General features: G+C 61.0%; 3 protein-coding genes across 12 annotated transcripts in view; 1 reads left to right on the top strand and 2 right to left on the bottom strand.

Annotated features, from left to right (window-relative positions):
* Positions 1-413: 413 nt before the first annotated feature.
* RNF166 (ring finger protein 166) lies at positions 414-10,455 on the bottom strand. 3 transcript variants are annotated; one of them, XM_030924333.1, is made up of 7 exons: positions 10,211-10,452; positions 5,179-5,335; positions 4,476-4,844; positions 3,522-3,634; positions 2,872-2,986; positions 2,406-2,513; positions 414-1,534 (listed from the first exon to the last, which is right to left on the bottom strand). In XM_030924333.1, the coding sequence occupies exons 4-7, from the start codon at positions 3,617-3,619 to the stop codon at positions 1,469-1,471; spliced, it is 387 nt and encodes a 128-aa protein (XP_030780193.1). In that variant the 5' UTR covers positions 3,620-3,634; positions 4,476-4,844; positions 5,179-5,335; positions 10,211-10,452; the 3' UTR covers positions 414-1,468. The 3 variants fall into 3 exon arrangements, with proteins under 3 accessions (XP_030780193.1, XP_030780192.1, XP_030780191.1); XM_030924331.1 differs by lacking the exon at positions 4,476-4,844 and having other exon boundaries at positions 415-1,534; positions 10,211-10,455; XM_030924332.1 differs by lacking the exons at positions 4,476-4,844; positions 5,179-5,335 and having other exon boundaries at positions 10,211-10,446.
* Positions 10,456-10,502: 47 nt separating this feature from the next.
* On the top strand, positions 10,503-19,943 carry CTU2 (cytosolic thiouridylase subunit 2). Of its 4 annotated transcripts, none has more exons than XR_004055322.1 (15): positions 10,503-10,632; positions 11,177-11,251; positions 14,481-14,559; positions 14,766-14,825; positions 16,302-16,362; positions 16,917-17,026; positions 17,339-17,622; positions 17,901-18,036; positions 18,244-18,375; positions 18,755-18,846; positions 18,948-19,051; positions 19,134-19,301; positions 19,417-19,483; positions 19,603-19,661; positions 19,737-19,928. XR_004055322.1 is itself a non-coding variant. In XM_010355554.2 (15 exons), exons 1-15 carry the CDS (start codon positions 10,565-10,567, stop codon positions 19,804-19,806), a joined length of 1,548 nt encoding a protein of 515 aa, XP_010353856.2. In that variant the 5' UTR covers positions 10,503-10,564; the 3' UTR covers positions 19,807-19,943. The 4 variants fall into 4 exon arrangements, 3 of the variants coding, with proteins under 3 accessions (XP_010353856.2, XP_030780189.1, XP_030780190.1); XM_010355554.2 differs by having other exon boundaries at positions 19,151-19,301; positions 19,737-19,943; XM_030924329.1 differs by having other exon boundaries at positions 10,560-10,632; positions 11,177-11,320; positions 19,151-19,301; positions 19,737-19,943.
* Positions 19,905-20,423, bottom strand: part of PIEZO1 (piezo type mechanosensitive ion channel component 1) — a 74,814-nt gene continuing 74,295 nt past the window's right edge. For all 5 annotated transcript variants that reach the window (XM_030924323.1, XM_030924326.1, XM_030924324.1 and 2 more), the window contains one exon: positions 19,905-20,412. In XM_030924323.1, coding sequence (XP_030780183.1) covers positions 20,163-20,412 — 250 coding nt within the window. In that variant the 3' untranslated portion in view covers positions 19,905-20,162. The remainder of the gene's footprint in view (positions 20,413-20,423) is intronic.

Below are 20,423 nucleotides of genomic sequence, written 5' to 3'. Positions count from 1 at the left end.
TCGCTGAGGTGGTGGTGCACACCTGTGGTCCCAGTGACACAGGAGGTCAAGGCGAGTGGATCACTTGAGCCCAGGAGATAGAGGCTGTGGTGAGCCGCAGCACTGCACTCCAGCCTGGGCATCAGAGAGTGACCCCACCTCTAAGAAAAAGAAAGTCAGCCTAGGAGTCCGAACCCCAGCAGCCCTGCGGGTGCAGGAACTGGGTGGTCCTCTCAGAGGGAGGAGGACCCAGTGCCGACGTCTAAATGGCTCTGTGGAACCCTCCATGGCTGAGTGAGGCTCAGGCCCAGGGCACACACGGGCTGCAGGCTGCACCCCCAGCATGAGCGGCCTGGGGAGGACACAGCCGACCTCCAAGACAGACACAGCTGGTGATTCCACACCGTGGAGCATAAAACCCAGTGGAGGCTGCTAGATGCTCTGAGACGTTTTATTTAAACTTTTTTTTAAAAAAAGACAGCAATAATTAATGCCAAGAACAGAACAGAGTGTTGACGCGTTGCTCAGCCCGCCAAGCGGGTCCCTGCCCAGGCCAAGCTCTGCCACCGCTGGGTGCCGTCCCCTCCCGCAGCGGGGCACAGTCAGCTTTGAAGGTGACAGGGGGCCAAGGCCAGGACTCTGGGTGGAGGAGGTCCCTGCTCTGCCGACCCTGCCTCTGCTGGGAGCAGCCACAGCCTGTGGCCGGGGTGCTGGGATTTCTTCCTAGTCATCAAAGAGAAACGCACAAACCTCAAGGACCCAGACACACAGTGAGTGGCCCAGGGCAGGTGCCACGGCTCGCCTGAGCTCTGGCAGCTGCCCCACTGCTCCTTCCCTGCTTGCCCCAATCCCCCAATACTTGTCTTGATTGTGTTTTTAAAAAATATAATTTTGTAAATGTTCCATAAAAATACTATTATTCCTAGTCAAACACAGATATTGCAATATGAAGAGTAACTGCTGTGTCTTTGCTCTATAAAACGTGAAAAGATTATCACACTGGATCATATAGAAAAGATGCCAGGATTCCTAAGTATCACAAAAGCCAGTACCGAATGCGCAAGGTGGAAGCGGGGTCGGGCTGGGCAGGGCGGCAGCCTGGGTTCCTCCTGGCTCGACTGCAGAGCATGGCTCGCGCACCGCCGGTCCCTTCTTCCCACGAGAGGGCATCATGGCTTTGAAGAGACAGCGGCGGCTCTAGGTCCCAGTGGCCAGCCCTGCCCAAGGAGGCCGCCTGCTCGGCCAGAAGCACCGAAGAACCCAGCGACGCCGGTGGGACCAGGCGGTCCTGCTCTGGCGGCCTCAGCGGCTGGTCCATCTTCAGGCCCGGAGGCTTGGCCCCAGCTCCTCTCCTGTGCAGGTGCAGGCTCTTCCTGGTTCGGTGGGGCGTGCTCCCGAGCAGGTGCCAGGTGCGACACAGGAGCCCAGGCCTGACCCTCAAGCGGGGACATCCCTGACCCCAGATGCAGGCGAGTGGCTGCGTTTCCCTTCAGTTCTCTGAGAGAGACAGGGCCAGGGCGGCCTGGAAGGCGGCCTCCTCATCAATGCTGTAGTCCTGGCAACAGGAAGGAGAGACGCACCGGGCTTGAGGGCAACAGGAAGGAGAGGCCCCTCTGCCCATTACCCACACAGGCGTGTCCACCCTTCCTGCCTCCCTCCAGCAGGACACAGGAAGGACCCAGCTCTGTTGTTCCCACAGGCACGGCGCCTGCACAGTCCTCCCGGGGGTGGGAAGGTGCCGACTAGAAGGCGTAGCCATCACCCGCTGGGTAGGGGGCACTCGGACAGCTGCTGGTTCAGCTCGGACTCTAAGCCCTGGGGTTTCCGAGGTGAGCAGGCCGGCCAGGGTTCCCTGATCTCTAACAATTTCCATTCTCAGGCAGGTGGAGCATGGGTCCTGGACGGCTGGCAGGGGGAGTGAGAGCCATCGTCAGGACTGTTAGCCAGGGCCAGGAATGAACAGGGCTGGGCACGGTAGGGGCTGCACCAGGAGTAAAGAGTTTGTGCGAGTATCTGCAGGCCTGGGGGCCAGGTGCGTGCCTGACCTGCGGCGGGTAGGAAAAGGAGACAGGGCTGGAGTGTTCAATGTTGATGGAAGTCCTTCCAGCTCTCTCCAGAAAGCTTCCAGAAGGAAGCCTGGCTCACCCTCGAGGGGTTCTGTCGGGTGGACAGGCAGGGACCTGCCCTGTGTGGTCCACATCCCCGAGAGGCCCGGGCACCCTCTAGTGGCCACTCGAACTCAGCTGCCATCACTCCCCATCTGCAGGCAGCCGCCACAGAACCTGGGGGAATGTGGTCACCTGAAACGAGGCTTCTGTTTCTGGCTTCCTCTGAACCCTGCGGACCCTGAGGCTGGCGAGGGGCCCGAGCAGGAGGAGGGTGGATGAGGAGGAGGTGGGGGAGGACAGTGCCAGTGGGACGCCTACCACAAAGGTGTCATAGGAGAACTTGTGTCGGTGAAGCAGGTGCTGCAGGAAGTTGGCGCTCTTGTAGCTGGGGTCCCCCCAGGGCATTGCTGAGCAGATGGGGCACACCTAGAACAGGCACTGGGGTCAAGCCGAGCTGGACCGGGGAGAGGCGCGGTGGCCGCAGTGGGACTGGGGGACCTCCCGAGCCCTGTCAGTGCTGCCTCCGCCTGGGAAGGCACCCCAGACCTGGAGGCGTGTGCCCCGATGACAAGTGAGTTATTCAGTGCGCGTCACCCTGAAGGACTTATGGACACTCCCTGGTTTCCAGCAGGTGCTGCTGGGGCAGCCAAGTCCCCACCCTGGGTCCCAGGAGGCTTTGTGGCCTGGGCACCCCCGGACTCGCTGGGAGCAGGCTCCTGGGCCTTGCACTGTCCCCCACAGGCCTCCCCTAGTGCAGGCGTCTCCTGGGGCAGGCGCTGCTCACCACGCGGTTGGGGTCGCTGCGGTGGCTTTCCACACAGTGCTTCACCAGCTCCTGCTGGTCCAGGTTGCGGGCGCCGCAGTACGGGCAGGCGAAGGTGGACCTGTTGGGGATGTTGCTGGCAGGGCAGGGGTAGAGTGAGTGGCACGGCTAGGGGTCTAGGGGCCCTGCCTCCCCACTTCTCTCAAACACAGGTGTGGCCCCAGGCCTGCCCTCTATAGGCTGCAGGAGTGTGGCAATGGCTGGGTGCCCCCCTGTGCCTCTGCACACCGTGGCCTCCTGAGGACACACCCAGGACCCTCGTCCACCCCACACAACCAGGCCAGCCAAACGGCAGAGCTGCTGCTGGTGCTGCCCTGGGAGGGACCATCTCTCGGCCCATCCACCTGCTGGGAGGTGATGTGTGGGCCTGGCCTGTGCCCTCCTCTTGTTCCCCACACCTTAGGTGTCCCTACCGCAGGGGGCCTGGTGGGTATGCCAGGGAGGGCAGCACAGGTGCCTTCCTGCAGGGTGGCAAAGAAGGTCCACTTCCCCAGAGTAGACCCGGCCCCGGGTGACTCCCCAAGCCTCTCTGGGATGGGGCACTGCACTTGCTCCCAGAACGAGGAAACCGCTGAGGACGGTTCCTCTCCCCTGTACTGCAGGGCGCCTACCTGGGGATAGGCTGGGATGTGGGCACCACGGGGACGAACTTGGGGCAGTTGGCCATCTGCTCCTGGACCTTTAGGCAGGACGAAATGTGGACTCTCATCTTTGCCAGGGTCACCTAGGAGACAGGGCAGGGAGGGCAAGGCGGTCCTGAGAATCTGGAAGGGCCGTCCTGGGGAGGCCGAGACCTCAGGTGTCCAGGACCAGAGAACTGTAAGCAAGTGTCTGTGTCGCCAGCAGCAAAGGGATCTGGTCCCTTCTGCTGCTAAAACAATCACAGGCACTGGGCAGCCACCACTCCATGGCCAAAAGCAAATCACTGCAGGATGATCTGGCCGAGGGCAGAAACCCGGCTGGAGAAGGGTGGTGGGAAACAGGTAAGGAGACCTCGGGCGCCCACGGGAGTTCAAATACTTGCTCCAGAAAAAGGAAGAGGCCAAGTGGAGGCCACTCAGAAACGCCCCAGGCTGGGGACAGATGCTCCGTGGGACTGAGGGGCAAGCTGGGGATGCTTCCATGGGGGCAGGGCGCCATCCGCCACCCACAGCACACCCACTGTCCAGGGCAATAGGTCACAAGACCGCAGGTGCCTGAGATCCTCCTGGACACAAGCCTAGCACCCAGCTCTGCCCAGGGCTGCTGGACTCCAAGGGACGCGCCACATCCCAGCAAGGTGCTGGGAGACAGTCGCATCTGAAGACACACATCAGAGAACCGTGCCGCTGTGGTGTGGGGGAGGCGCTCTGCATGTGACCCATTCTGATCCTTTCTGTCTGCCCAGGAGAGAGGAACTCTGAGCATGGGAGAGACGGGAGGTGCCCAAGCACCCGAGGCCACAGCCTGCTCAGCCGCACCACTCTGCAGTCCAGGGCGGCCCCCGGGCATCTGGACCTCTGACCTCGAGGACACACCACCGAGGAGCCACGCACCAGAGTGAGTGCATCACGGAACTTACTAACCTGGGATGCGGCAATGCCGGGAAATGCAAATGCAAATGCAAAATCAATTCTAGCTGCTCAGTCCTCCAGAAGGCACTGAAAGAAATGGGCACTGGCTGGGCCCTCTCCACCCTGAAGTGGATGTACCGGGGAGGGCCGTGGGGCGCAGGCCAGGCTCCAGGACAGGATGGAGATGGGGGCCAGCAAGGCCTATGACAAGCTGCAGGCCCTTAGGCTGCTCTGATGTGGGCGTGTCAGCGCCCATCAGCCCGGCTCTGGCACTCCTGGCAGCTGGAGGGTGCTTGGCCCTTAGATGTCCTTGACTCGGCCTGTGGCCCTCGTGACCTTGGAGTCCCCAGCGCTGTCCCCAGTATCGCTGGCAGGGGAAGGCTGCATTGGGAAGGTTTCAGCTCAGGCCCCTGATGCCTACACTGGCCACAACCCACATGGGTTCCCCTGGCCTGGGCTAGGCGGCTCTGACAGTGCTGCCCCCATCGGGCTGGCCCCTCAGCTGTCGCCATGGGAAGTGAGAGATGAAAACGGGAGGGGAGCGGAGGGGAGGGAGGCGCCGGGGCCGGCTTCCTGGTGCAGAAGCAGAGACTGCGATTACTCAACAGGAAAGAGAGACGGCCCCGGGCCCGGCCCCCGCCCTCTGTGGAACCCGTGGGCTGAGGCTGCCCATCAAGTGACCCCCGGCTCCAGGACGGCCCGAGCAGGCGGGTACCTTTTTGTTGCAGCCTCGACAGGGCGCTTTGTAGGACGAGAGCTGCTTCTCCACGTGGGTGGCCTTGTCCACCTTCTTGGGGTCGAAGGGCAGGCGGCAGAGTGGGCACAGTGGGGACGGCACCTGCAGGCAGGGCTGGAGGCACTCCCCGCAGAACCTGCAGGGCACAGGGGCCTGAGTGCCAGCCCGCCGCTCGGGTCTCCCGAACCGCACTGCAGGCCTCTCTCGGGGCCCTTCTTAGGACCCAGCATTTGTGGGGTCCACAGGGGCAGCCCCCCTACTGCTATCGTCGTCTCTGGAAATGGTCACTCCTATGTCCAAGGCCCACCAGCTGGATGGGCCCCATCTGGCTAAAGGGTGGCCCCGGTCCCTCCTGACAGTAGGGCCCTGGGGTTTTCTGGCTAGGGGCAGAGCCGTAGCTATGGCTGTCCCCACACGTGGGCCAGAGGAGCTCCCATAGGCAGGAGCCTCCCGCTCGGCCTACCAGGTTCACCCTCACATGACAGCAACAACTGGGTGGGCTGTGGGGCACAGGGACAGCCCGGGAACTCTGGAAACTCTCCCAGTTCCACACTCTGGAGGATAAAACCTCACACAACCGTGGGAAAGGAAACCGCCAGGCCCCAGGGGCTCCAGACGCACTGGACAGGGAGGGGCCAAAGCCAGCCAAGTGGCAGCGCACCCTGAGGCGGCAGTCACCAGGCTGGGGACAGCTTTGCAGGCAGGAGGGGTCCTGCTCCATCTAGGTGGAGGCTCGGGTCCTGGGCACCGTTGGGGTACCTGAGGCTCCCATGGGCCCTGGCTCTTGGCACTGCCCCTGGAGACACCACATCATGAGGACAGACTGAGAGTCCCGCAGCCCCATGTGCACTCCAGGCTCCGGCAGCAGGGGCTTCCTTGGGCTCACACACCCTCCTGCTGGTATCTACAACAGCCTCCCACTCTGCAGATGCACACACCCCTTGGAGGGGAGCACCACCAGCCAGCGGGAGCACCACCAGCCAGCGGGAGCACCACCAGCCAGCGGGAGCACCACCAGCCAGCGGGAGCACCACCAGCCAGCGGGAGCACCACCAGCCAACGGGAGCACCACCAGCCAACGAGAGCACCAGGCGCGAGAGTCTCCAGCGCAAGCACAGAGAAGGAGCTTAATACCAGGGCAGCCATATCCGGCCTCATGAGGAGCACTGTGGGGACAGCTGAGCTGCAGCAAGGAGCTGGAACTGAGGCGGAGCCCCTCAGCCTCAGGAAGGCTGCAGGACCAGGGGCGTGCAGGGCTGGTGCAGGAGCCCCACTGGACAGAGGGGCTGTGGGCAGGCCCTGAGTTCACAAACGACTCAGTTGAACTCAGGGCCAGAGTCCTCTTTGCTGTCAAGAGATTTCCACATCCCTCTCAAGAAAAGGCCCTTCCTGCAAGGAGGAAGGCTGAGGGCCTCAGGCAAAGGCGGCCAAGTGGGCATCTTAAGTCCCTCCTGCTGTCCCCCAGGCCCTCTTTCCCACCACTGGATTCGCACGGAGCCACCACCTAGCTGGTGGCTCCCACATTAAACTTCGTGTGAGAGAAAGTGGGACTCTGCTTGAGACCTGTCAGAAAGTGAACAAGCCTTTTCCTGCAGAGAGGTTGCTCACTTTACCCACCTTACCCGAGGCCTCACCAGGCGCCCCTGGCAGGTCTGCGGAGGAGACACCCACACCAGGCGCCCCAGCAGGTATTTCCAGGGTCATCCCTGGCACTGACCCCTGGATTCCAGCCAGGGGCGCCGCCTACTTGGCCCGATCACGGGAGGAAGGTGCTGGCAAGATGGACCACATGGGGAGGCCTCAGGGAGACCCTCCTACTCAGGCATTCATGGCAGGGAGAAGTGGAAGCAGCCCAGGTGCCTCTCGGTAAACGCATGAAGAGACGAAGTGTGGCATGCACACGCACGGAAAGGGGGTTCAGCTGGGAAGAGGCGCCACGCACCGGGAGGCCTGGAAAACAGTGCAGGGCAGACAGCGAGCACGGCCCGCCCGTGTCGTAGGAGTCCACTCACACTCAGCGTCCAGCAGAGACAAACCCAGCGGCCGGAAAGCAGAGGAGCGGTTGGCAGGTGAGGGGGAGGGCCTGGGTTTCTTTCTGTGGTGGTAAGAATCTTCTAGAATTGCGTGGATTGTTGCATAACTGCAAACACACTGGAAACGACTGGATGGTGCACCTCCCAAGTGAACCCTGAGCTGCCAGAGACCGGGGGAGTCTCAGCTGCCCGGCACGGCCATGGGCTGAGGGGAAGGAAAAGGGTCCCGGGCAGAGCTTGGGAAGACAGGAAAGGTGCCCAGAAGGTTGGCTGAGAGGAAGACAGCCTCGTCCTCCCCAGAACGACTCAGAGAAGACACAAGAGGGAACCCAGCCCGGCCGGCAGGGCAGCTGGGCCCGAGGAGCAGGAGGCAGAACGAGGCACCCGCAGGGTGGATGCACTATCAGCCTAGTTTCCAGTGACGGCCAGCCTGGTGTTCAGACAGCCAGCGGCCGGGAGCAGTGCCCGCCTCCCCCACAGGAAGTTCCTGTCTGTGCCCACCCAGGGGCTTGTGCTGAGCAGCTTCTCAGCTGAAGGAAGTGGCTGAGGGTGATGGGTGTGGGGACATCAACAGCCTTGCAAAGGGAGGGGCGATCACCACTGGCCCTCCCAGCAGGCACCCGGGACTGCTGATGTGTCTCCTACACTGGCCGCTGCACGAGCTGAAGAGCTAGGATGGCCCGTGCTTCAGGGATCTGCCTGGCTGGCAGGCCAGCACCCTCAGCAAGCCCCACAGCTGTCTTGCACGGGTGGAGGCTGCTCTCACAGCCCTTCCAGACAGGTTCATGATCATGCGTGTCCTGGCCCACAGGCTTCTGGTTACAGAGGTGGCTCACTGCTAGGACTGTCCCCTGAATGACAACAGCTCCTGCTGGGCCCCAGGGGGCCTCCTGCCCGAGGGCTAAGCAGGGTGCATGCCCCCACACGGGGATACTCTTGCATAAGAGATCTACCCTGGAGGAGGAAGCTGCTCTGGTTTGGGGGCTTGCAGAGGGGACAGAACCAGAACAACAACAAACTCCGAAGGGAACCCGAAGAGCCTTTAAACTTTCTGTGGTCATTTGCATGCATGCCTTAGCAACACCAACAAGAAACAAAGTTAGAAGCAGAGAGAGAACAGCCAGAAAACAAAAGCCAGCAGGAAAAGTCAGGGAGAAAAATCTTGGAAAGGCAAAGGCTGTGTGAAAAGCTCTCGCAGTGAGACTAGGAAGGTTATCAAATTCTACCAAGAGAAGCGTGGCGGAGGGGAGTTTGTAGCAAAGATGCTCCACAATTCCATGTAGCTCTGGATTCTGTGCTATGGAAACCACATTTTAGGAAAAGACGTATTTGAAAAGGGCAAATACCAATTTGTGCAGGCTAGGAAAGGGGAGGTGCCGTGGGCAGCCACAGCAGGGGGCAGGTGTCAACACCCAAAGCCTATGGGAGGCTTTTCTAAAACGAGGCCTAAGTCAAGCCTCAGCGCTCAGTAACAGATGAGAAGGTGCAGAACGCACCTTCAAACACCCGGTACTACCTGCTCCCAAGAAGGAAGTCCCACCAGGCGCGGCGGCTCACGCCTGTCATCCCAGCACTTTGGGAGGCCGAGGCGGGCAGGTCACCAGAGGTCAGGAGTTCAAGAGCAGCCTGGCCAACATGGTGAAACCCCGTGTTTACTAAAAATACAACAATTAGCCAGGCATGGTGGCGGGTGCCTGTAATCCCAGCTACTCAGGAGGCTGCGGCAGAAGGATCACTTGAACCCAAGAGGTGGAGGTTGTGGTGAGCCGAGATGGCGCCACTGCACTCCAGCCTGGGTGACAAGGGCAAGACTCTGTCTCAAAAAGCCCGTTGAGAGGCTGCCCCACCAAAATGTCACAGCTAAGTGAGATGGAGGAGCAAGGGCAGAGCCTTTAGCAGCCTCACAAGAGAAATAGGTAGAGCTGTCCCAGTGTGGGCAGGCGCCTGTGCCGCCTGACACAGGTAATGAAGGCAGCTCTGCATCCTGACACTGGCCCAGCCACCTCCGTGGGTGACCAGCGCACACCCACCTAGCAGTCCCAGCTCCCTCTGTACCAGGAGCCTCTGAAGTCAGCTGCCTTTGCTTGCAAAATGTTCTAGAGCCTCCTACCAGCCTGGGTGCACCCCCCTCCACTCCACCACCTCAGCAGCTTGGATGTCTGCGGGGAAGCCCTCCTGCTCTCTCTGTACCCTGCCACTGCTAATTGTGCTCAAGAGCTGTATTATTCAGCACTTAGGAGAGAGAAGACACTCTGATCTCGGCTTCCTCCCAACGGGGCTGGCAGTTCCAGAATACTTGAACACAGCTCCCCACCAGGAGAGCCACGTCCTCGAGTTTCTGTTCCTGAAACACCCTGGAGGAGCCGGCTGTGAGCCCTGGTGCAGCTGGAAACCCCAGCAAGGTGGTCAGGGTCTGCTCCTCTGTGGACAAGCCTGCCTGGCTACTCAGTGATCGGTGTGACCCAAGTTCTCCTTCACACAAAACATAAGAACATCAGACTCCAAACAAGCCCCTCTAAACTTTGGGGAACTCCTTTCCTCTGTAGTCAAAACAGGCAGACAGCGGGTCCAAACAAGAGTTGATAGCAAAAGCCACAATCATTTATTTACAGCTGCCCATTCCAGCCCCACAAGCCCAAATCCACCACCACTAGCGGAGCGGTGGTACCTGCTGCCCTCTGAGTACCCGAGCGCCCGCCGCAGCCCCCGGGGACCCCAGGGTTGGGCAGGGCCGCAGGTCGCCCCGTGAACCGAAGCAGCAGTCGGACCGGGCGCCTGCGGCTGGCGCGAAGGAGGTTGGGCGGAGGGTGAATGCGCCCTGAAGGGCAGCGGCGGCGCCGCACAGGGGAACCCGGACCCCACGCGCCCCGAGGCCCCGCGCGCCAGTCCGGGGCTGCACCGGGACGGCCGCCGGCCTCATGACCCCTCCCGCGGCGGGGCACGGCCCCTCCCCACGGCCCCCGGGCGGGCGCGCTCACGTGTGGCCGCAGCTGCCGATGGCCACGGGCCGGTGATAGACCTCCAGGCAGATGGGGCAGGTGTACTGCGCCTCCAGGCCGCTGTCGCCGCCCGCCGGCCCGGCCGGTGGCTGCCGCTGCTGAGCCGAGGCCACCAGGCTGCGGAACATCGCCATCCCGGGGCCAGGCCCGCGCCGCCCGCCTCCCGCTGTCCTGGCCCGGCCCGCTCGTCACGGTCGCTACTGCGCCGCGTGACGTCATCGGAGGGCGCCGCCCCCAGCCGCGCTTCGCGGCCGTCACGGCGCCGCGCTGGCGTCATCAGGGCGCGCCCTCGCGCTGTCGCCACCGCAGTCTGCGACGGTATCCGTCGTGCCCATGTGTCAGGTGGGCGAGGACTACGCGGAGCCGGCGCCTGGGGAGCCCTCCCCGGCGCCACGGCCTAGGTAAGAGCTGGCGGCTGGACCCGCCAGGCCGCCCCTCGCCTTCCCGTCTCACTCCTGCCCCGAAGGGTCCCGGCTGGGCTTTGCCGTTGCTTCGGGAAACCCCGCGTGGAGGGCGGGACCTGGCTCCCTAGCACTTGGGGAATGCCTGTCAAGCGGTGAGGAGCACCTAGAAGGGGGCTTACTCCACTGGTTCGCACCTCTCATCCTGACAGCCACGGGGAGCGGCTCTGCCGCCGACAGTGCTGTCCTTATGCGGAGAGAACTGGTTCCGTGAAGCTGTGTCTCCTCCCCGTGTCAGCCTTGGGAGACTGAAAAGCCGTCTTTATGTGCCCCCTGAGCCGGCTTTTCTAGGCTAAACATCCCCTTAGAGCCTTTGTTTTTCTTGAAGTTTGGACAAAACACAAGCGTGGGTTTTTGTGTGTACCGAGGTGCCTTCCTCTGACCCAACTCAGGGTGAGAAACAGGAGCTGTCTCCCCAGAGACCACTAGGAGTGGGGGAGATGTGATCTGTGTTCCTCTCTTCTCCCCCCTCCCATCTCCAAAGCCGTGAGCAGAAGTGTGTGAAGTGCAAGGAAGCCCAACCCGTTGTGATGATACGAGCTGGAGATGCCTTCTGCAGGTGAGGCCTGGAGGTGGCTGAGACCCAGGCAAACGTGGCCTCGCTGAACAGGCAGGATAGCCCCAACTTGTGAGGCTTTATTTCTTCCTTTTAAAAACATTTACTTACTTTATGCCTGCTTCTGATGTGGCCCCCTGTGCCCCTGGTGTTGGAGTGGAGGCGAAAACGTTGGTTTACTGCTTGGGAAACAATTTCCCATGATCTAGCCACAGATCCGCTGATGAGGTTTCTGATGGAGCTTATGGGGACGGTTGGAAGTGGGGCTGTGATGTCTAGATTGGAATAAGGTGTAGGAGGAGTGGGCATTTGGGGGCAGCTGGAATACATCTAGGGGCGGATGGTCTGGGTGAAAGTTTTTCATCTGATGTAAGATGCTTGTTTCACCTGTGGTGGGATAGAGGCTTGGAAGACCTCCAGCTTCCCCCCAGGCGCTTGTCGTGTCTTTCTTGGCTTGTAGCCATTGTACTGTTCGGTTGTTTCCACTAGACTCATAGCTCCCTGAAGGGAGGACCAGGTCTCTCTCCATTTAGCCCTCTTAATTCCCAGTGGTTTTGTGTATTTGTTTGTTTGAGATGGAGGCTCGCTCTGTCGCCCAGGCTGGAGTGCAGTGGTGTGAGCTCAGCTCACTACAACCTCCACCTCCCGGATTCAAGTGATTCTCCTGCCTCAGCCTCCCGAGTAGCTGGGATGACAGATGCCTGCCACCATGCCCGGCTAATTGTTTTTGTATTTTTAGTGGAGACGGGGTTTCACCTTGTTGGCCAGGCTGGTTTTAAACTCCTGACCTCAAGTGATCCGGCTGCCTCGGCCTCCCACAGTGCTAGGATTACAGGCACGAGCCACCACACCTGGCCAAGGTAGGTACTTCTTTAACCACCCAGGAGCACCTGAAATTGCCAAGCACACCAGGCTGTCGGGAGAATTCACTGAGGAGAGGCTGCTGTGGCTGCGTGCGAGGCCCCTGTGGCCAGCAGGGCTCCTGCTGAGGCCGGAGCTTTTGCTCTGCTGTGCTTGCTGGTCCTAAGGAACAGTGGGGAGCCGGCTCCCCAGGGGAAGGTCTTAGGAGTCTAAGTCGAGCTGGGCTCCCCAGGGATCATTCAGATCAGCACGTGAGAGAAACCTTGGCCTTCCCTGACCCACAGGGGACGGTGTGGTTTCAGGAGCCCAGACGCAGCATGTCCCCATGGACCCACCATGCTTGAATCCCAGCTGGTGGTGTAGGGCGCGCAGGCTCTCCTGGTCCACAGTGAGGAGGTGAAGCCCAGCACCCGTGTCTCCTTGTGTGAGACTCCCCATGCCCAAAGCTCTGTCCTGGGGGTCACTTCCCATGTTCCAGCCTTGACACTTGCCAGTTACCTGCAGTCGTTCGCCTGGCATCTTGCTGTTAAACACAGACTTGCTTTACTGTCTGTAAAGGAACCACAGGGGTATCATTCGGCCTCGTGGACGTGGTACCCATTCAACGTGGGGAGGGACTGCTGTGGACGTTGAGTGTGTCTGACAGGAAGGGACTTGGAGCCCCAGGTGCAGGGTGACTCTTGCAGTGGCATTGCCTGCTCTGTACCAGGTGCTGCTCTTCACCCTGCCTGCCAGGATTGCAGGGAGCTTTAAAATGTCGATTCCTAGGCCTCACCCCTAGACATTTTGACTTAATTGGTTTATGTGATTCTAATATATAGCTAGGGCCAAGAACCTCTGACCTAGTGAGCCAGAGTCAGATGTTTGGAAAGTTTATTATGAACAAAGATTATAGCTGGGTGGCCGAGCGTGGTGGCTCACGCCTGTAATCCCAGCACTTTTGTGAGACCGAGGCGGGCGGATCACGAGGTCAGGAGATCGAGACCATCCTGGCTAATAGGGTGAAACCCCGTCTCTACTAAATATACAAAAAATTAGCCGGGCGTGGTGGCGGGCGCCTGTAGTCCCAGCTACTCGGGAGGCTGAGGCAGGAGAATGGCGTGAACCTGGGAGGTGGAGCTTGCAGTGAGCTGAGATCGCGCCACTGCACTCCAGCCTGGGCGACAGAGCAAGACTCCGTCTCAAAAAAAAAAAAAAAAGTTTACAACTGGGCGCAGTGGCTCACACCTGTAATCTCAGCACTTTGGGAGGCCCAGGCAGGAGGATCACTTAAGGCCAGGAGTTCGAGACCAGTCTGGGCAACATGATGAGACCTTGTCTCTACAAAAAATACAGAAATTAGCCAGGCATGGTGGAATGTCCCTGTAACCTGTAGTCCTATCTACCTGGGTGGCCGAGGCAGAAGGATCACTTGAATCCAAGAGTTTGAGGTTGCAGTGAGCTATGACTGTGCCACTGCACTCCAGCCTGGGTGACAGATCAAGACCCTCTTTTTTTTTTTTTTTTTTTGAGATGGAGTCTCGCTCTGTCGCCCAGGCTGGAGTGCAGTGGCCGGATCTCAGCTCACTGCAAGCTCCGCCTCCTGGGTTCACGCCATTCTCTTGCCTCAGCCTCCCGAGTAGCTGGGACTACAGGCGCCCGCCACCTCGCCTGGCTAGTTTTTTGTATTTTTAGTAGAGATGGGGTTTCACCGTGTTAGCCAGGATGGTCTTGATCTCTTGACCTCGCGATCCACTCTCCTTGGCCTCCCAAAGTCTGGGATTACAGGTGTGAGCCACTGCGCCCGGCCAAGACTCTGTCTCTTAAAAATGCAGTTCCCAGGCCTGGAAGTTCTGATTCTGTGGGATTAGGGGAGGAGCCAGGCCACTCTGTGAGTGAGCCTCTCAGCCACTCCAGGCCCAGTTGAGCCCAGCACACTAAAGATGCCAGCTCTGAGGCCCAGGAGCTGTGGCCCGCTCCATTTCTGCGGTTCACCACAAAGAGTTGGTGGCTTTATGTGGTGGATCTTTTTTATGGGGTCTGGGTTGGCCTTGCCCTGTGCGTGCCTAAGTCCGTCCCCTCTACCAGCTGGGCTATTCTGAGCACCTGTAGGGAGGGGATGCCTGGGCTCTGGCCTCTCATTGGTTGGATGCAGCCTCCGTGGCTGTGCAGTTTGTACCTGTGGGGTTGTGGGAGGGACCAGTGAACCTCATGTACGCCGCCAGAGGGGCCCCAGCCCCGCCCCTTTCACTAGTCTCGGGGCAGAGCCTGGGTGCAAAGATGCTGCCTTTGAAGATGGAAATCGGTAAAGGACGTCGCCACCCGGCAGCGCCTCCGGATGCCGCCCACCGTGCAGGTACCCGCTGCCCCTCATCCCGGGTCTGTGTTTCAGGGACTGTTTCAAGGCCTTCTACGTCCACAAGTTCAGAGCCATGCTGGGCAAGAACCGGCTCATCTTTCCAGGCGAGAAGGTAGTGTCTGGGCCCCGGGGGTCTGACTGAGCAGCCTGGCCCCTCGAGGTCCCCACTTGTCCCTCCCACAGGTAGCCTGGCCTGCTGCAGCCCGCCAGCTCCTCCCTGGCCTTTGAGGGCAGACTCGATGTCCTGGATGTCCATGAGGTGGGGTGTCTGCCCATGTTGGAGGTGCGGTGCCCTGAGTGATGTTTTTTCTCCCCTAGGTCCTCTTGGCGTGGTCTGGGGGGCCTTCGTCCAGTTCCATGGTCTGGCAAGTCCTTGAGGTGCGTGTTCACCACCCCCTGGGCCCGGGCTGCTGGGCTGAGCTTCGGGCTGGGGCCCTCCCTTCTCAGCCTGCTGAGGGGCTCTTGGTTGGGGCTAGAGAGCAGCCACCCCATGGCCTGGACACCTGGAAGGTTCTCAGATGTGTTTACAGCAGGTGCACAAATCAGAAGCTGTGTCCAGAGTGCGTGTGTGCAGCCCACTTGACTTTTTTTTTTTTTTTTTTTGAGGCAGTGTCTCGCTCTGTCACCCAGGCTGGAGTGCAGTGGCGCGATCTCGGCTCACTGCAAGCTCTGCCTCCTGGGTTCACTCCATTCTCCTGCCTCAGCCTCCCAAGTAGCTGGGACTACAGGCGCCCACCACAACGCCCGGCTAATTTTTTGTATTTTTAGTAGAGATGGGGTTTCACCATGTTAGCCAGGATGGTCTCGATCTCCTGACCTCATGATCCGCCCGTCTCGGCCTCCCAAAATGCTGGGATTGCAGGTGTGAGCCACCGCGCCCGGCCTAGCCCACTTGACTTCTATCCATTTGCTCAACCGGCATAGAAACGCAGTCAGTGGAAAGCGGCATCTTGGCTCAGCCTTGTGTGACCAGAGGGAAGATCAGGAAGGGAGCAGGGGGGTTGCCAGGAGAAGCAAAGGGAGCAGCATTTGAGGTGGAGGGGACGGCAGGTGCAGGGAGGCAGAGGTGGGCTCAGGCTGCACACAGGGCTCAGCTGGGGGTGGTGGGGCTGTGCGTGTGGCGCGTCAAGGGGCAGCTTGGGCAGCTCAGGAAGTCCGAGGCGGGTCGGGCTTCTCAGGAGGGCACAGGAGTGGGATGTGCTTGGTTTCTCTGCACTCCCAGTGAGAGGTGCAGACCGGAGGAGGCTGTTTCTATGGGGCGGGTGGCTGAGAGGGGAGCGGTTGGCTCTGCTGGGGTGAGAGGTGGGTGTTGGTCTGAGGATGGGCGCACTGCACGGCGCTGCTGAAATCAGTTTTCTGTTTTCTGAGGTCCGCTGAACCTGCCAGGAGGGTGTTAAAAGGGAGCTGGCCCAGCCCTCTGTGTAACAGTGCTGCTGCCCTTCCTGTACCCGGCGGCGCCCCTGCCTCTCACAGGCTGTTGCTTTCTGCTCGTGAGAGCGAGTGCTTCCTTAGTGATCAGAAGTGTGTGGGATGGTGACTCAGTGGCCCTGTAACCCCAGCCCCCTCTCCTGGGGTGTTGTTGGGACATCCAGGACCAGCTGGTGGGGGGCGTGTTTTACCAGGGGGGTGAAGACCCCCAGGCTACTCTTTAAAACAAGTCAGGTGTACAGTCTTTGCCTATTAGACCTGCCTGGCACCTGAGTCCGAATGGCTTATGTCCACTAAACGCAATGGCAGGGGAAGGCCACTTCACCTTCCAGGACGGCATTAAATCCAGATGAAGAGTGTTCTGAGCTGGAAAAGTGTTCTGTGGCTTATGGCTGGGGGCTGAGTCCCTGCCGCTTCTCTCTCCAGGGCCTGAGCCAAGATTCTGCCAAAAGACTGCGCTTTGTGCCGGGGGTCATCTTTGTTGATGGTATGTGGGGTCATTGCTCCTGCTAATCCCTGGCCGCTTGGGGTATGCCTTGCGGACGCTCCCTCTGGTGTGGACCCTCCCTGTGGTAGGACGTGTCGAGCTGCTGGTGCGGCCCCTGCACTGAGGCCCTGGTGGGTACATTTCCCTGAAGGAGGCAGTAGATGTGTCCATCGTTAGGTGTCACCACTGTTCCTGGAGTCTGAGAACATCTTTAGAAAGTTGGGGGGTGGGAGCAGGAGCGGCGGCTGCCCAGCCCCTATCATGGAGTCTGGGGACAGAGAAGGGGAGTTAAATGCTGGTGGTGAGGGGGGTCCAAGGGCCGACTCCCGACCCTTGCTCCTGCAGAACGAGCTCCTGGGTGTTCCCTGTAGCGCTGAGGTCAGCCACAAGGGAGAACCCCCTGCCCAAAGGAAGATGGCCGACACCCCACAACTCTGCCAGGAAGCACTGCCGTGCAGAGCAAGGCCTTTAGGGGTTTCCGCAGGGGGAGGTGGCCCCGTGCCCTGCCCTGCCTGGCTCTGTGAGCCCTGACTCTTTCTGCCTGCGTTTTTCAGAGGGAGCAGCCTTTGGCAAGAGTCTAGAGGAGAGATCAAAGACCCTGGCCGAAGTGAAACCCATTCTGCAAGCAACTGGGTTACCATGGCATGTGGTGGCCTTAGAGGAGGTGGGAGGGCTGTCCCTGGAAAGGGGTCCTGGAGGTGACCTCCGGGGGGCACCTGCCCATGTCCCGGGCCTCCCTGCCCTCTCCCTTGTCCCAGAAGGTGGGGCTGTCGCTGGGGGGTGAGGGCACCTGCCCGTGTGCCAGCCTCATTGCCCTCTCCCACATCCTGGAAGGTGGGGCTGTCTGTGGGGGGCACCTGCCCATGTCTCTGGCCTCCCTGCCCTCTCCTTTGTCCCAGAAGGTGGGGCTGTTGGTGGGGGGTGGGGGGCACCTGCCCGTGTCCCAGCCTCACTGCCCTCTCCCGCATCCTGGAAGGTGTTCAGCCTGCCCCCGTCGGTGCTTCGGTGTTCTGCCCAGGAGCCAGCGGGATCCGAGGGGGCCTACAAGGCGGCTGTGGACAGCTTCCTCCAGCAGCAGCATGTGCTGGGGGCCGGGGGTGGTCCTGGCCCGACTCAAGGGAAGGAACAGCCACCCCAACCCCGACTGGACCCCCAGAGCCTGGCAAGACCTCCTGCCGCTGCCCAGACCGAGGCTCTTTCCCAGCTGTTCTGCTCGGTGAGGACACTGACGGCCAAGGAGGAGCTTCTGCAGACACTGCGGTGAGGTCCTGAGAGCCCCCCTTCCCTGGGCCCTATATCCCCCAGGCCCCTAAGAGCACCCCTTTCCCGGGTCCTGACCCCCCCAGATCCCTGAGAGCCCCCCTTCCCTGGGTCCTGGCTCCCCAGACCCCTGAGAGTCCCCCTTCCCTGGGCCCTATACCTCCTCCCAGGCCCCTAAGAGCACCCCTTTCCCGGGTCTTGACCCCCTCCCCGACCCCTGAGAGCCCCCGTTCCCCAGCTCCTGGCCCCCCAGGCCCCTGAGATGCTCTGTGCTTTAGGACCCACCTGATCCTGCACATGGCCCGAGCCCACGGCTACTCTAAGGTCATGACTGGGGACAGCTGCACACGCCTGGCCATCAAGCTCATGACCAACCTGGCGCTGGGTCGAGGGGCCTTCCTGGCCTGGGACACGGTAGGCAGGGACCTGGGTGTTCAGGAGGCCTATCCCCACCTTCACCCCTTCGACCACCTTCACTGGAGAGTAGCCTCTCGTGTATCAATCCTGCGGCCTCTCGGATGGTTGTGGGATGGAGGTCTGTGACCTCCCCCACCTGGCAGGGGAGGAGGGGCGAGCACATTCGGGCCTTGACCTCGACCACACAGCCCCGGCCTCCCCCAGGGCTTCTCGGATGAGCGGCACGGGGACGTGGTGGTGGTGCGGCCCATGCGGGACCACACCCTGAAGGAGGTCGCTTTCTACAACCGCCTGTTCTCCGTCCCTTCTGTTTTCACACCAGCCGTCGACACCAAGGTGGGCCATGTGGACAGAGCAGCTTCTCACCACTGACACCAGGGTGGGCCATGTGGGCTGGGCAGCCTCTCACAGGCTCGGGTCACCTTCAGTGACTCCTCTCGGGTCACCAGCATACCTTCAGTGACTCCTGCTGTACCCCCAGCAGTGCTGCATCCTCTCACCCGCCCTGGGCCCTGAGGGTGTGGGGTTGACGGGAGGACCCCACAGTGGGTGCACTGCTGAAGCCGGTTCTCTGGCTGCCGTGAGGCGTCACAGCAAAGCTAGATCCATGTGGGCCAGCAGTGTGGAACCCACGGCACCTGCCCTGGGGACTGTCTGCCCCAGCCTGGGGCTGGCCTCTGGGCGTTCCCATAGCCCCCACTCTGATTGTCTCTAGGCCCCTGAAAAGGCCAGCATCCACCGGCTGATGGAGGCCTTCATCCTCAGGCTGCAGACCCAGTTCCCCTCCACTGTCAGCACTGTGTACAGGTGTGTGCGGGTGCTGAGCTCACCGCTCGTGCTCAGGCCAGGGCTTAGGGTGGAGCCGCAGCCCGTGCGATTCACCTGCTCCTCCCACACCCTGGCCACAGGACAAGTGAGAAGCTGGTGAAGGCCCCTAGGGACGGCCCTGCTGCCAGCGACTCCAGCCCCTGCTGCCTCCTCTGCATGTGCGCCCTGGATGTTGATGCGGCTGGTCTGTGTATCATGCTCTTGGGGTGATGGGGGAGGGAGCTAGGGAGTGGGCGTGGGGACTCACCAGCCCCAGGCTCCCTCAGCCCCTTTCTACTTGCAGATAGTGCCACGGCTTTTGGGGCTCAGACCTCCTCACGTCTCTCCCAGATGCAGTCACCCACCCCCCTGACTGAGACCCGGACACCCCTGGGGCCCTGCTGTTCTCCAGGGGTGGGCCGGGTCCAGGGCTGTGGCCAGGGGGCCTGCAGGAGGTGAGTCCCTATCCCTGCACCCATAGCTGCATAGGGGGAAGGGGACCTGCCCTTACGCCACACTGCACAGCACTGAGGTGCCAAGGTGGGCACACAGCCAGCTCTGCTCCCGCAGGGAGGACCCCCAAGCCTGCATCGAGGAGCAGCTGTGCTACAGCTGCCGCGTGAACATGAAGGACTTGGTGAGTGCGTGCCCACCTGCCCCGGGCCAGGCTTGGGGACGTGGGAAGGCCGTCCCCTCATGGGTGGCTCGAGGGTGCTGGCGGGTTTCGTGGCCCCTTGACACCGGCCTCTGTTGCAGCCCTCACTGGACCTCCTGCCGCCGTACATGCTGGCCGAGGCCCAGCTCCGCACACAGAGGTATTGGGGCCCCCACCACTGTGGCAAATGGGGCAGGCACCTCGGGGCTGGTGCCCACTACAGCTTTCTCTCTAGGGCCTGGGTCTTGCAGGAGATCCAGGACTGTCTGATTGAGGACAGTGACGATGAGGCAGGCCAGAGCTGAGCCTGAGGAGGTGCTTGACGAGACAGCAGGCGGTGGCCGCCTGGTGCAGGGCCCACCACACTGGAGCTGGAAGGCAAGGACGGGGGACTGGCTTCTGATTGTCCATTTGTATAAATAAAACATTTTTAATTAAAAAACTCTACAGTACACGTAGGGGGGTGGCAGCGCCACACAGGCCGTGGGGATGCAGTGTCCTCCTCTGACAGCAGCATCAGGGCTCAGGCAGGCCGGGAGGATGCATCACAGCTGGTGGCCTTGGACGGGGCAGCGGCTCCCCCGGCCTGAGGAGTGCCTCACCCTGTGGCCACGCTGCCCAGCAGGCCGGCTCCTTCCCTCTCGGGCGCCAGCAGCAGCTCCTACTCCTTCTCACGAGTCCACTTGATCATGGTCTCCGGTGAGCGGTAGAGGAAGATGAGCTTGGCGTACAACTCCTCCTCCAGCTCCAGCTCACGAGTCTCCCGCACCAGGAAGATGTCCTGGCAGAGCTTGAGGATACGGTCCACGCACGGCAGCTCCTCGAACATAATGGAATGCGAGATCTCGCTGAAGAATCCACGCACAAACTTGCCAATGACCAGCACGATGGAGACATACAGCCCCATGATCCTGCAGGGGAA

This window comes from Rhinopithecus roxellana, chromosome 20 (genome assembly GCF_007565055.1).
Source record: "Rhinopithecus roxellana isolate Shanxi Qingling chromosome 20, ASM756505v1, whole genome shotgun sequence".
Lineage (NCBI taxonomy): Eukaryota > Metazoa > Chordata > Mammalia > Primates > Cercopithecidae > Rhinopithecus > Rhinopithecus roxellana.
The sequence above is the reverse complement of the archived record's forward strand: the minus strand, read 5'-3'. Positions and strand labels throughout refer to the sequence as shown.